The following is a 14,958-nucleotide window of genomic DNA, read 5'->3' on the forward strand; positions in this document are numbered from 1 at the left end:
CTGAGCTATGTCGGCTTATTTCCAACCCGCCAAATGATTCAATATGTACTAGTGCCTCAATCAACAATTGCTGCTTATTTTATTTTTTCACCTGTAAACAACCAACTGTATTTTTGTAGGAAAGGCTTTGTTAGTGCTAAATTTCTCACTAGATGGCGTTGAGACATATGATATCTTCATTTATTGGTGAAATAATTTTGACTTGTCAAATATTATTATTTTTTAATGTTCTCTTCTAATTGTTCTCTTATAATTATTTGTTATCCTTTATGCTATGCATAAAACCTTGTCTAATAAACGTTAGTTTATCATTAAAAAATAATCCAAAAGTTCTATTTCAACAAATATTTAGTAAAGAAATCTTTTTGTTTGAAAAGTTAAATAAAGTCTGTAACAAAATGTTATATGTTCAGATCTATACATCATTTGCCCAATGTCCCCCAAAACATTCAAATTGCCCCCATGTTGAGAAACACTACTTTAAAGTCTAGCGTCTAGAGTGAAGCGTCTGCCAAATAAAATCTTCGATTAACAATTCTAAGGGTCTGGAAGTAAGTCTGGAACCAAATAATTTCGTGTACTCAAAATTTTTCGTAGAAATTATATCAGAAATCTACTACGATCGACTCTGTTAAATAATTAACCTTGCCTTGTGTAGAGCCGTAAATTTGTTTTATCCTGTCACTATAGCGACGCCTCCATTCTTCAAAAATGTAAGGGTATTTTTATTTTATTATTAAGAAATCAACCCAAGCCCGGATCCATTCCTTTCCTCTTCTAAGTCCATTCTGTCACCGTTCTGTTTTCATTTTGCCTCTTCTGCGCAGTGAAGGAGATACCTTTGTCTGAGAAATTTATTAATTATTCGTCTTCTTTCAAACTCAAGTAGACTGTATTAATACTGCAGGGTATATAATATGTCAGATATTACGCCGATATCTTTTGAATTTTCATTCATCTCCGGTATTAGAGTTCTTATAATGAAAGCTATATTTGATTCTACCTGTATCTGTTTCGATTGCATTGAAGTTTGTTTATTAATTATCCTTTGGGTAGCGTAAAGAAAGTATCGAAAAAATGAATTCTCTCCATTAAAAACCATGCTAAAAAACACCCGAAAACAGTAAAAAACAACTTTGTTTACAAACAACAAGCGCAGTTTATTAATAAGTTTGGTTTCAATTTAACATAGTAAGAAAAGTTTTATAAAATACAAGGTCAAGATGAACAACAAAGTGCATTCAGCGCCGCCGCTCAAAGGTGCATCGGAGCTGCATTTGCAGAGATGCAATTATTTGAGAATCAATCAAAGTGGGTGATTATTTATGTCTGGCAATGCAACCGTGGCTGCAAAATAATCTCATGTGCTTTTAGGTACATATTATAAGCATAAAGTAAGAACCTGGTGGAAAAAATATTAATACGCAATCTTCGACCAACACAATTTTAAAAAATATACAAATACATTTATAATAAATTTGATGTGGAAACTTATTTGGGCTCTCCGGGGCAAACCTACGGTACCTAGTTTTTTTTTATCATTAGTTTCGTTTTTGTCCACCTGCACTGATACATAGTTTGACAATCTTTAAAGGGTTTATTTATTTATTTAACGCCCAGAGGGCTTTTACATGTATGTGGTACAATTTTAACGACAGACAGTTTTTAAACATGAGAAAGAAATAATAAAAATAAAATTACATTAAAAAATAATATATGCAAGAAACAAAAAAAAAATATATATATATATATATATATAAATAAAAAAATAAACAAGGTTTATGCATAAGTTTGAGGTTTTTATGGATTCTACTGCAATAATGCTTTGTAAAGACGACATTTGTTATTTTATTTCAGTGTTCTTTTAACACGGTAGCAAAGTGTCACAGTATAAAAGTTTTTTTTATCGAATTTAAAAAAAATGTTATTGCTTTAATCGTTGACTGATTAAAAATTAGTTATAGATTTAATCGTAGACTAATTAAAATTTAGTTATGGATTTCATCGTTTACTAACATAAATTAGTTTATATCCAATCTTTAACCAATAATCTCCTTAGTGTCTAATTCTTCTATATATGTAATATTATTATTATTTTTTTTTTTTATTTATTAAAAGTATACAATACAGAATATAGTATATTATATAAAGCATTGTACTCCCAGGAGTTAATAAACTCATTGAGGAATTATATTATGAATATCCTTTTCGAAATTGGTATGACGACATCTTAAGTTCCAAGCCATTTTATCACCTAGACATAAAAACGACATAACTTTGACGTCAAGCGATCAGACAATTCAGGAAAGTAAATTACAGATTTTATATATTACGGAGTGAAAAAAGTATACCATATTATTTTTAAATAATAATTATTACCTTGAAACACCTTTATTAAACTGAAAAAATCTTCAAAGAAAAAATACATGCCGCCGACTGGAGCTGAATCTTTAATCTTGGTAGAGAATATTAAATTGAACATTCAACTGTTAGAGCACCTGACCGGCAGTCAAAAGGCTTCGGGTTCAATTCCCGTCGGCGGCATTTATTTTTTTTCGGAAGATTTTTTCAATTTATTTAGGTGTTTAAGGCTAATAATTTTTGCTTAAAAATAATATGTTATCCTTTGTGCTATTCATAAAACGCTTGTCTTGTAAACATTTTTTTCGCATTAAAAATATTAAAAAAGTCTTTGTAAGTACACATTGATAAAATTAATTAGTCAATAAAAGTCGCACAATATCTTCAAATGCAAAATAATAACAATAAAAAGGCAATACGCACATCAAATAAGTTAATCCTATTTAACATTTCAGTGACGGTTATTCTAAAAAGATTATAAATGATTTTAATTAAGGCGATGCACTACGTCGTGTAATATTTTAAATGAGCCGCTAACAATAACAACCCTTACTTAATTTGCCACATTATACAATAAAATCATAACCGAAAATGGGTTCGTAAGTAGGAGATTTTGAACTTTAAAGCAGTTTTCACAGGCCTATACATAGTTTTTTTCTGAGCTTATAAAAAGACTTATCTAAAAAATGCTCGTTTATTTCAAAGGCCAAGTTCTACTTGGAGTATTTAATTAAAGCATCTGAAACATATCTAGGCCGCCTAGGCGACCAAATTTTCCAACCAAAAACACATGTTTTTGCATTACTACGTATGGCATCGCCTTAGTAAGAACTTTGCACAGGAATAGCGAATAATTCTCTTAAAATTTCGCCGACTGCAACGAAGACAGAAGACGAAGACATGAACTATTGTTTTGAAGTTGATATTTTTAAGGCGTTTTTATTTAGTTTTTTTAATATTGCATTGAACTTATTCTGTTTTAATTCGAACAAATGGAATATTTTCACTGTAAAATTCTAATTGGCTTTACTTCTATTCATTAAACTGAGAATATAAGCTGATATGAGTGTGCTAGATAAGCTAGATATAAAGAATAAGCAAGATTTTCCCTTCGTATAGATGAAAATTATCAAACTAAGCTCAATTTTTCCGTAGTTCAGATGAAATGGATCAAACATTTTGAAACACCCAACTTTTTCATGATTGACTTATCAATTTCATTAGCCCTGGGACCAAGAAGTAAAAAACACTGGCGACATAAGATTTCCCCCAAATCGTGATAGGCTGTTCTCGCTCATTGGGATTATTCTGTTCAATAATAATAGTAACAGTAATTGGAAAAATAAAACAATAGTTTTTATGAAAAACACCTCAAAGGCACAGAGATCAACTAGGGCAAAGATATGCAAGAACTATACAGTTGTATTATATGTATGTATATATATTATATTTAAGTAATGTGAAAATGAAAAACATATTAAAATGTTGTCGCTAGCAATAAATTAACGAAATAAGCTTTAATAAAAACACGAAAAGTAATAATTAATTTCGATTTGACAAACTGAGAGATTTACAATTCAGCAGAGAGCATGAGTTCTTCACCTCAGAAATTTTTACACTATAATTAATATCCTGAGTAATATCGAAAGTATTTTTCCACGACTGGTAGCTTTGTTCAGCTCGCTTGCTGAGATCCGACTTGCCCTCATTCTCATCGAAGTTCAACTGCGAGGCGTTTTCCGAGTTAGGCGCTTCACTATCGGTTACTTCAGAGAGCAGGGATTCACTATCCACGGGGTATCCGCTGATGACAGCTATTCTAATGACTTGTACAGTTTCCGGGCTAGGAATCCTTGAAAGATTGATACTCTTTCGCCGTTCCTTCTTGTGACTTAAAGGAACTGTTATACGATTACTTTGAACGTCTTCTTTCTGTTGCGCTATTTTTACATTCTTGCTGATATTATCCTTCTTTTTGTGTGTTGTTGATTCTGGTTTGACAGGTTGTACGATGTCGTTCATGTTTATGAAGAGTGAGTCATTATTATTGGATGATTCTTCTTGGAGTCTTGCGTATCTCGATTCTCCGTCAGTTTGAAACAAAGAGATGTCGGATGAGTCATCTTTGATGTCGAGTCCCATGTATTCTTCAAAGTTGTAGTGTTCGTATTCTGTGGATGCGCGGCTTGAAGAGCGGGAGAAAGATTCTTCTGTTTCCACGCTGTTCTTTACGAACATTCTGTGCATGTGTCCTGAGCAGTGTTTTGGAACAGTCTTGTATCTGGCCTTTCGTCGGGACCATGTGTTGGGTTCTGCGGCGGGGAGGCTGGAGGGGAGGTCCAGGTTGGTCACTGTGAGGAAGGCCGGACGGAAAACATTCTTCGGTGTTTTAATCTCAATCATTTCCGGCGTTTCCGAGTCGGAGAGGCGAGTCGTTGCCCCCGAGTCACCTTCGCTTTCGTTGGGGCTGAGCGTCGTGAGATGGAATCTGCAATTAGCATTATTATTTGGTTAGTTTTTTTGCGAAATTACACGTAAAAACAATAAGGAAAAAAAGCAATTTAATAAGGTCATCTAGGTAGGTAGTCTTGTTTTATTTTGTTTCCAAGTGTTGATGGGATCTCTTTATTTGATCCGTCGACAGATGTATTGTATTTGAAAATATGCAGTAGGTATATTGTTTTATAATAATAATTTTTAAAAGATTATATACTAGTAAAATATTTAAGTATTCGTGCATTTAGTGAGATGAATCCTAAGAAGTTCTCCGTGGTCGAGAGGTAAGGCTCTCAATTGGAAAGCAAGAGGACGCGGGTTTAAATCCCGGCGTGAGCAAGTAAATTTGATTTGATTAATTTCTTCCTTTTACTATTAAAAATAATATATAGTATATTTTCGGCACCTTCCAGAGTGGAAGATTCTTTCATTATAGACCACCATTCAGAATTGAAACGTGACTTGAAATGGCTTTGGCAGTATATGGTGACCAGATCTGAATAGCCTGGTATTTCCCAAACTTCACCTTACCACCTCCTTCCCTTATCCACTAACTTCATCGTCACAACGTACCCCAATAGGTGATATCATAGATTCCCTGGCTCCAGACAACAGACAATTCTTGTGCGGTTTCATATAATTTTTTTGTTATTGTGTAATAAGACGAAAGAAAAAAGAAAAAATCTTAAACTTAAATTAGAATGTTGGTGATTGTGATGATAATAAAATAATGAAGTTTTATGAAAATCACTTCACGTCAATACTTCAATAATATATTTTTGAATTGATTTCATAGATAGGTGCCTACTACCTACCTATGTTTATTTCTAGAAAGTGGTAAAATAATATTGGGACTTTGTTGTACTTTAAAGTTAGGGTGTTTGGAGACGTGTTGGAAAGAGATTTTGGAAACTCAAAAACTTAGATTACCGACTGTTCAAACCTAGTCACAATCTTAACTGGTCAAGTGGTCTCACCTTTCGGGCGTGTACCTCCTGATCCATTCCCTCTCGTCGTGCGAAGCATCCGCCATCCGGCGCTGGCAATAATGGCGCGGGCTGGCCGCCATGTTAGCCGCCATATTGGAATCGCGCCCCGTCACGTGGGCAGAGCTTTCCTGTCTTTCCGACAATTTGGCGCGAAAGCACTTCATGCTCCCAGTATCAGTATGCAACCTTAAAATAAAAACAAAACATTCTTAAGGCGATGCCATACGTAGTAATGCAAAATTATGTGTTTTTGGTTTGAAAATTTGGTCGCCTAGAAATGTTTCAGGTGCTTTAATTAAATACTGCGAGTAGAATACATCTTGACCTATAAAATAATGGAGAATTTTTTAGATAAGTCTTTTTATAAGCCCAGAAAAAAATAATGTAAAGGCCTATGAAAACTGCTTTAAAGTTCAAAATCTCTTACTTACGAACCCATTTTCGGTTATGATTTTATTGTATAGTGTGGCAAATTAAGTTATTTAGAAAATGATCGAGAAAAAAATAAATATTTATGCCTGAACATCCACAAAATAAAATAAAAGGCACATTTTGGCCATGTTTTTTTCTTGCATAAATCAAAACAGGCGGATGGTGTTAAGCGGGAATTTAAATCTTATCGCCATCTACGTAAGGGTTGTTATTGATAGCGGCTTAATTTAAAATATTACACGACGTAGTGCATCGCCTTAAGGATATTTATACATTACGGGTATATAACTATATAACTACAAATAGTATTAGAGAATAATATTTTAATTTTTTTATTTAATAATGGGTCCAACAGAGTCGATCTATTCTGCCTATAATAATTTATTTTGCAAAAGTATTTGGAAAATACTTTCCGCATTTATAGATTTATTTCAGATTGTGAAGAATAAATAATTCACACGTATCAAATAATTCAGATTATTTGTATAATGTCAGTTGTACATACCGCAATTATTATACCGCAAATGATGGATGATTGCGCTAGATAAAAATAACTCATTCAATATCAATATCAAGAAGTTCCTAATAAGAAATCTTTTTAAGTTAAAATAAGTTATCTTAATTTTAAACTGATTTTATTAACTTGAGATTTCCAATTCAGATTTGTAAATATGTATACCCAAATATTTAATGTTTTTAACTTTTTCGAGTACAAAGTACAGTTTGTAAATATTTACTATGTTTTTTTTCATTTTTTGTTACATTTTATTGATTTTACTGCTCATTTGTAGTACGTAGTCCACTTAATTTTGTACAAGATAAAAAGCAAATGTACATATTTTGTTTCATAATAATATGAATAATGATGAAAAAGATTAATATTAAATACACATATTATGTTTGTTAAAGATTAGCGATACGTGAATAATTATTAAGAATAAAATTAAAGATAAAATATTTATTTCGATTTGATACACAAAAAAAAACAAGCTAATATAAAGACGATATTAGTGATTTTAAACAATTAAATGGCTAAATAACTAAATTATTAAGTAAACTAAACATTTTCAGAAAACATAAAGTAGGCATGTTAATTGATTGCAATTAGCAGTAGGCATTTTAATTCTCAGGTTTTTAGCAGTTTGTTATCAAAGTTTTAATACAATAGTTAATAAAGGATTGGCAATAGTTTTGGTTGAGTAGAGTTAGTTACATTAGCCGTGTTGAAATATGTTTTAACCATGTTGTAATAATAACTATTTTGTGGTAGTTGCCATTGATTAGAAAACACGTCTTAACTTTCCAACAACGTTATTTGTTCTGAAAATAAAGAAAATCTGTAGAAAAGTCGTAGCACGCCACTGTTTTCAAATCACTTTAGAAGTTACAACAGTCTTCAATTTTGAGTTCTTATGATAACTACATTCAAATTCAAATTACCCTATCATTGCAACAATACAGGATCTAACGCTGAACTCAATTCCATAATGAATCGCCTATATGTACTTGGTAATAAATATGTTTTGGATGAACCTATAAACATTGCTAGTTTAACCTCATACAAACACTACTTAATTAAAACTGTCTGTTAGCGCTTCTCAGATTGACTACATTTAATCAAATACAGTTTTAAAGTATTAATTTCTTAACACTCATTACATAATATCCGGGATTTATAATATGTTGTATTGTATATATAATAACCTACTCATTGTACTTTTGTATGTTGATACAACTATTTCTATTGTTCTCTTTTATGTATTTTATATTTATATTTTTTTTATCTATGTATATTCTGTATTCATATGAAAAACAATTGTTATTCTTTTGTAAAAGTCGCTATAATCGGCGATAAATGGTAAAGAAAATGAATGCTTTCTTATAAATTTATTTGTAATGATTTCTAATTTGTATTTACATTGAGAAGAAAAATAAAACTGCGTGAAATAAATATTGTTACATTTATCAGTTATTTTACACACTTCCAATTTACACAAAAACCTTACAAACATAAAAGATATTATATATTGCTAGGGAATATAATTGAGTTATAACTACGCGGGGTGTTACATCCCCTAGTTTAGTTTCGTTAAATTTCAACAGATGGTATTACAAGTACTATTTTCGTTTCGAAATATAGAATGTTTTTCACGTACGACAGAAGTTATGATTTTTCAAAAAATAATTTAAAATACTCTCTCCTGAATCAAACTAGCAGAATCCAAGTCACATGCAGGCGTTGTGCCCATTGTTATTTACTATTTTATGTGACAGTATGTGAAAGAAATACAATTACTAAAACATTTATTCTTGAGAACTTTTCGGGTGCACAGCTCTACGTAAGTTTCCAAAACTAAATAAAAATCTGATTTCTACTTTTATCGACGCTTTGGTAGCCCCGTTGTTAATTTCTACATCTGGTTATATAATCTATCTGGTCATAAGTCTTAGGTGTAAGTCTCAGAGTAACCGGGTATCTCATCAAAATGACAATTCAACACACCTACAAAAAGTGATATAAAGTCATGAAAAGTGATGAATTAAAAACTAGGTTAAATCGGTTACATAGGTAACTTTTAAACCAATATAATTCATTATTTTTAATGACTCTATATCACCTTTTAAAAGTGTGTTGAATTTTTATTTTGATGAAATAACGCCAATAAGTAATAAGTTATTGATTAAATAAATTAATTTGTTATTTTCCCACGAAAACGAAGCTCACAAAAAATAAACCAAAAATGATCCTAATCATTTAATTTGACTGTCCTAAAAGTGTAAATATTCCTAGCAGTATGCTAAACAACATCCTTCTCCCAGATATAAAACTAATAGAAAAGTTTAATTAGTACAAATAAAAAATATCTGGCAGATAGAGGTCAATGAAAAAACCTTAAATACGACGAATAAAATAAAACTATCTAACTTAGCCCAGTCCACCCTAGTGAGGACGACTAATTAATACAATTAACGTACATAAATTCACTATAATATTTTAATATATTATAATAAAACAAATAAAAAACTTTATTCCACTTAATTTTGTGGAATAAAGTTGAAATTGAAATTAAGTGGAATAAAGTTTTTTATTTGTTTTATTATAATATATTATAATGGAATTCCACCACGAATTATCGGTCTCAAAAATAGAAATATAATATTTTGTTTATAAATGTTATGCAGTTTCTAAAATATATTTTTTTTAAAGTAAAAAAAATTGCCAATGTACCCAATGTATTATAAACTAAATGCCTACACATATCCCATGATGGCCCTCTGAAGACGGGTGATGGTCAAATATCCTCCATAAATGGCTGCTTGCATACTTTTTGTGTTTATTTATCACTTCTTTTACGAATTAAAAAATATGTAAATAATTTACAATATTAATTATATTGTCATTTTTTCTAATTTATTTTTCACATTATTTGTCTAATTTCTTTTGACAATATTTGTTGCTATTTCAAAATATTGAATAAACTCATTTTTAAACTCGGTTTTGAGGTTATGAATCTAGTGGACCTGAAAACTGGGTCTAATTTTAAGGTGGAAATAATATTATTATTCAGGAAATGAAAAAGTTTTTGTTTCATTTGATCGTGCCACGTCTTCCTCAAGCTTCCCCGACCACCATCATTCACTACTGTATACCACGTTGTTACCAATAAAAAACTACAATATATCGACTTATTCGACTGCGTATCTTATTCCAGTGCAGATATAATGCGTTCCAAGTAATTTATTAATAAAGTCTTCCATGACTTCTTCCACCATCCAAACCACTTTTAAAACACTCCTGGCACTAATATGAACAAACTTTGAAATGTTCATCGAAATCTTTTCAGTAGTTTTGAGTCTATAGGGGATAAACAAAGAAACGTAAATTTATAAATATATATATATATATATATATATATATATATATATATATACATATACATATACTAGCCGACGTGTGCACGGCGTTGCTGAGGTTTATCCTTAGGACTTAGACATATACCATAGTAGACTTTTCTGTAGTCCTTTTGTAATATTTTAAATTAAGCCGCTATCAATAACAACCCTTACGTAGATGGCGATAAGATTTAAATTCCCGCTTAACACCATCCGCCTGTTTTGATTTATGCAAGAAAAAAACATGGCCAAAATGTGCCTTTTATTTTATTTTGTGGATGTTCAGGCATAAATATTTATTTTTTTCTCGATCATTTTCTAAATAACTTAATTTGCCACACTATACAATAAAATCATAACCGAAAATGGGTTCGTCAGTAGGAGATTTTGAACTTAAAAGCAGTTTTCATAAGCCTATACATTATTTTTTTTGGGCTTATAAAAAGGCTTATATAAAAAACACTCGATTATTTCAAAGGTCAAGATGTATTCTACTCGCAGTATTTAATTAAAACATATGAAACATTTCAAGGCGACCAAATTTTCAAACCAAAAACACATGATTTTGCATTACTACGTATGGCATCGCCTTAAGATAAAAAATTCCGTATTAAATTATTTTGATGTATCTCAAAAGGTTTAGCCAGCGTTAACAATGTAGTGCCCGAAAATATATTTTTTAAACATCATAAAACATCGAGTTTTCTCTATTTTGTATAAATATAATACACATGTGTTATATATGTAAACCTTACGGAAAAAATTGTGAAAGTGATAATGAAAACCTCATCAAAATCTATTCCGTAGTTTAGAAGAACTAAGCGCACAAATAGACGGACGCGGATAGCAACTTTATTTTATACTATTGAACGATGTAAATATGTACTTAAATAGTTGTTATATAATAATCATTATATATTAAATCAAATAAAACACTTTGTTTATTAACCACGACTTTTTTATTATTACATCTACCGGTTTCGCTACAGTCGAGCTTCATCAGGATGTGAAATTGTAACGAAACCGGTAGATGATAATACAAAAGTCGTGGTTAATAAACAAAGTGTTTTATTTGATTTAATATTTAATGTCTAACCACAAAGTGATTGCTTCCTACGAAAATAAAATAATCATTATTCTCTTATCGTTTTATTCTATGTAGGTTTGTAGGGTTTCATTCCTTCTCCACCTTACGCAACCATAATACTACACCCTGTACCAGCAAATCAGTACAGATGTTTATAATCAAATAACACCCAAACGAAATTCCGAATTATACAATGATCACTACAACAATAGCGGGACGGAGAAGCCAAAACCAACGTAACGTCGGTAAACCCAAAGTAATTATTCAACAAAATATCCCAGTCAATTAAAATAAGGTAGCCCCATTGATATACCTACAGCACAAAAGGACCTGGAACCCTTCGATTAAATGAACTGCTCGAAGTAAACTGTGGTAACTAGTCTGTTAAAAAGTTACGAAGTGCCTTTTCTGCCTAAAATTTATACTTCAAACTTCTTTTAGAAAACAACCTCGTTTCTAAGCCCGAGATTTTAATATTTGAAATATTAATTTAATTATCATAAGCAATAATTATTTGCCTGAAACGCAAATATAAATTGAAAAAATCTTTCGAAAAAAAATAAATGCCGCCGACCGAATTGAACTGAACCCGCACTTCTGATTGCCGGTCAGGTGCTCGGAACCACTGTGTTTAAGGTAAACATAAGTTTGATAAAAAATAATATAAGTTTAATAATGGCCTGCGTGATCGATAGGTTAGGCTTTCGAATACGAATTCAGAGGTCGCGATGTGAATGTCAATTTTATTTAATTTTTTTTTTTTAATTTCTACACTCAATTTTCCTCCCTCTTATGGGTCTCTTCAAGACCCATGTTATCTCCTTCCTCTCCTCGCCACAGCATTCCTACAGACGACATAGATGACTCTTGAAAATAAAAAATGTATGGTTCATTTGCGGCAGCTGATGAATCGCCCTGATGAAAGATCATCATTCGGAATCTAAAAGTAGCTATAAATGGCTTTAGCCGTATTTGGTGACCAGATCTGAATAGTGTGCCCAACAGGTGGGAAAGTACCTGGCTATTCAGATCTGACTACCAAACACGACGTTATTTCAGGCAACATTTCAATTCTGAATCGTAGTCTTACACCAGAGTGATACTGAGAGTATCTTCCACTCTGGAACATGCCGCAAACACACATTATATTATTATTAAAAATGTGAAATAAATTATTAAATTGTGAAATATAAATATAAATAAAATTTAAATGCGCACGCCGGGAATTGAACCCTCGACCACGGAGACTGATTGAAGATTGGAGAAAAAAAAATTACAACAAGTAACATTCGATTCAGTTTGATAGATATAAAATGGAGCGGTGATAGTATTCTGTAACAAAGTGCAAACAATTGAATTATTTAAAAATATTTGTATTTTGTATAAATTATTTGCACATGTGCGATGATCGAGAACTGTTATTATCCTCACATCTCTTCGAAAGTGGTAGTCGCTATCTACTTACAGCTTCATGTTATCATTACGTATGCAATTGACAGAGACACGAATGAAACAACAGGTTATGGGGTGTTCCGACAGATTATGCAACGTGGTATTTTATTTCGACTCAAAGAATGAACTTACATTATTATACAGTACCTACCTACTAAGTTAAAATTCACAGTCACCAATGAATTCTTCATGCATATTTTACTGTATTGGTAAATTAATTGAATAGCACAAACAAGATTTTTTTATAGAATAAAGAATAACATTAGAAAAGTTTTCCTTACAGATTTGAATGAAAATAAAACCTCAATCACCCCATTTGAATTTTTTTTATTTAACAATTTTTTTATATAAGATAATGTGTCCTTACTGGGGTACCCCGTTCTAAGGTCACATTGTACATGGTTGTGTGTTTGAAATAGTATAAGTACATATGTTAAAATACTATATAGAAAATAAAAAAATAAAACAATATTTAGAGAAAAAATAAAACATAATACAAGCTTTAGTCTTTGTTGGGTTGCAAAATTATATCTATATTCTTCCTTCCCTTATCCATTATCCATTTCTTAATGTTTCTTTTGAAGTCAGTTATTTTTTTAATGTTTTTTTATTTCAAAAGGGAGGACATTAAATAATTTTATAGAATAATACTGCATATTTCTTTGTCCAAAAGTCGTTTTAGTTGTAGGTTGTTGTAACATATGTTGTAATGTGGATCTTGTGAGTCTGTCTGAGTTTGTCTGTGTAAAGTTGTCCTGGTTTTTGAATGCGTAAATTAGTATATCTTTTGCGTATAATTGTTTTGGTGTCATTCGTAATACAAATCTGTCGTAAACACAGATTTGTATTTGAAAATAATGCATCGATTGGGAAAATATTTGGATCACGAAACACGTCCAAAATTTTAAGTTAGGTTTTTGTGATGAATATTGATTGGGCAATAGTACTAAAAATATAACTAACCATCACGCCGTTTCTCCCCGGGGGTAGTTAGAGAGAACGACCCGCCAAACACAATTGGCACATACTTCTTGCTTCGGTCACAATCTTACATCGTACTTATATTTAAACATTCTGTTGACAAATAAATTGCTTAATTTCAATTTAACAGAATACTGCTTTTGAAGAACAATAATAATTGGTAACAAAAAGACATGAATATAGAAAATATAAGTTATACAATATTAAAAGTTAAAAGGTACCAAATTACCCAAGTACAACGATATTTGTCCGTTGTAAGATTTTGATTGCAATTTTGAAGAAAAATCAACGGTAGGTATTTTTGAAGAAGTCATATATTGTACAGCAAAATTCACTATCCACCCTTAAGTCAATAACCAGTTATATGCACTTGTTTTAGTTTTGAAAGTAAAAAAAATATTGCTTTTGCATTTTCTCTAGTCCTTCGTAAATTTTTACTTCGCCTATTGTCTGTATTTTTACACCAGTCTGTTGTTGTTGTTAGAAATAATGTTTGGCTAGGTAACCAACGCACCTAAACTGAGGGAGGTAATATACCTGACAGCGGCAGGTAGATCTGAGCTTACCCGTGGATTGTAGAATCGAACATAAGCGGGGGAATATTGGTTATTGGATAAGCTTTCGATATTAGGATAGTTTCTGATAGTAAAGGTAATCATTAATGTTACTATGGTTATTATATCGAAAATGATAGCACGTCCCCTTGGGATAACAAGGTTCTATCTGCCATTTGCATGAAACTAAGATATTGAGATTTAACGAATAAAGTAATCAAAATTGACATTTATGAAAAATGATTGTGAAGAACGTATAATTGAATTATCACCATATTGGAGATATAATGAAAAAAGTGGCATTTAGTTAAAAAAAAATTTAGAAGAAAACAGCTTGTTTGAAAATCAGCTAAACTCCGTGCAATCTTAGTGATTATTTTAAATAGTGTTTTTTGCAAAATGCTTTTTTTTGCTCTCCAAATATAATTCAGTTACAATAATATGTTCTGCGTTATATATTATATCTATTCACTTTTTCACGAAGTAATTTTTTCAAAAAGTTAAGAGTTTTTTGTTCCAACGGCTCGAGTAGTAAACACAATTGAAGATGTAAAAAACAACTTATTTTGAAGTTATTTTTTATTTAAAATATTAATGATAGATATAGGCTTTTAGTTAATGTTTAAAAGAATAATAATGCACATTACATAATTTATGTTGCGGTGCAAAAACAACCTTAAACAATAGGTAGGTATCTCCATATTGTACTTGA

The 14,958-nt window shown here is 31.1% G+C and overlaps 1 protein-coding gene across 1 annotated transcript; it reads right to left on the bottom strand.

Annotated features, from left to right (window-relative positions):
* Positions 1 to 3,903: 3,903 nt before the first annotated feature.
* On the bottom strand, positions 3,904 to 6,010 carry LOC149409443 (uncharacterized). Its single transcript, XM_089649797.1, has 2 exons — positions 5,835 to 6,010; positions 3,904 to 4,849 (listed from the first exon to the last, which is right to left on the bottom strand). Exons 1-2 carry the CDS (start codon positions 6,008 to 6,010, stop codon positions 3,904 to 3,906), a joined length of 1,122 nt encoding a protein of 373 aa, XP_089505923.1.
* Positions 6,011 to 14,958: the final 8,948 nt, after the last annotated feature.

Source organism: Hesperophylax consimilis, chromosome 31 (genome assembly GCF_061612785.1).
Source record: "Hesperophylax consimilis isolate HC1 chromosome 31, BYU_Hcon_1.0, whole genome shotgun sequence".
NCBI lineage: Eukaryota > Metazoa > Arthropoda > Insecta > Trichoptera > Limnephilidae > Hesperophylax > Hesperophylax consimilis.

Excerpts from the sequence above, each read along its gene's own strand:
- LOC149409443 (XM_089649797.1), bottom strand. The coding sequence starts at position 6,010 with ATGAAGTGCTTTCGCGCCAAATTGTCGGAAAGACAGGAAAGCTCTGCC. Across the intron at positions 4,850-5,834 it reads AGGAGGTACACGCCCGAAAG|ATTCCATCTCACGACGCTCA; the intron begins GTGAGACCACTT and ends TGCTAATTGCAG.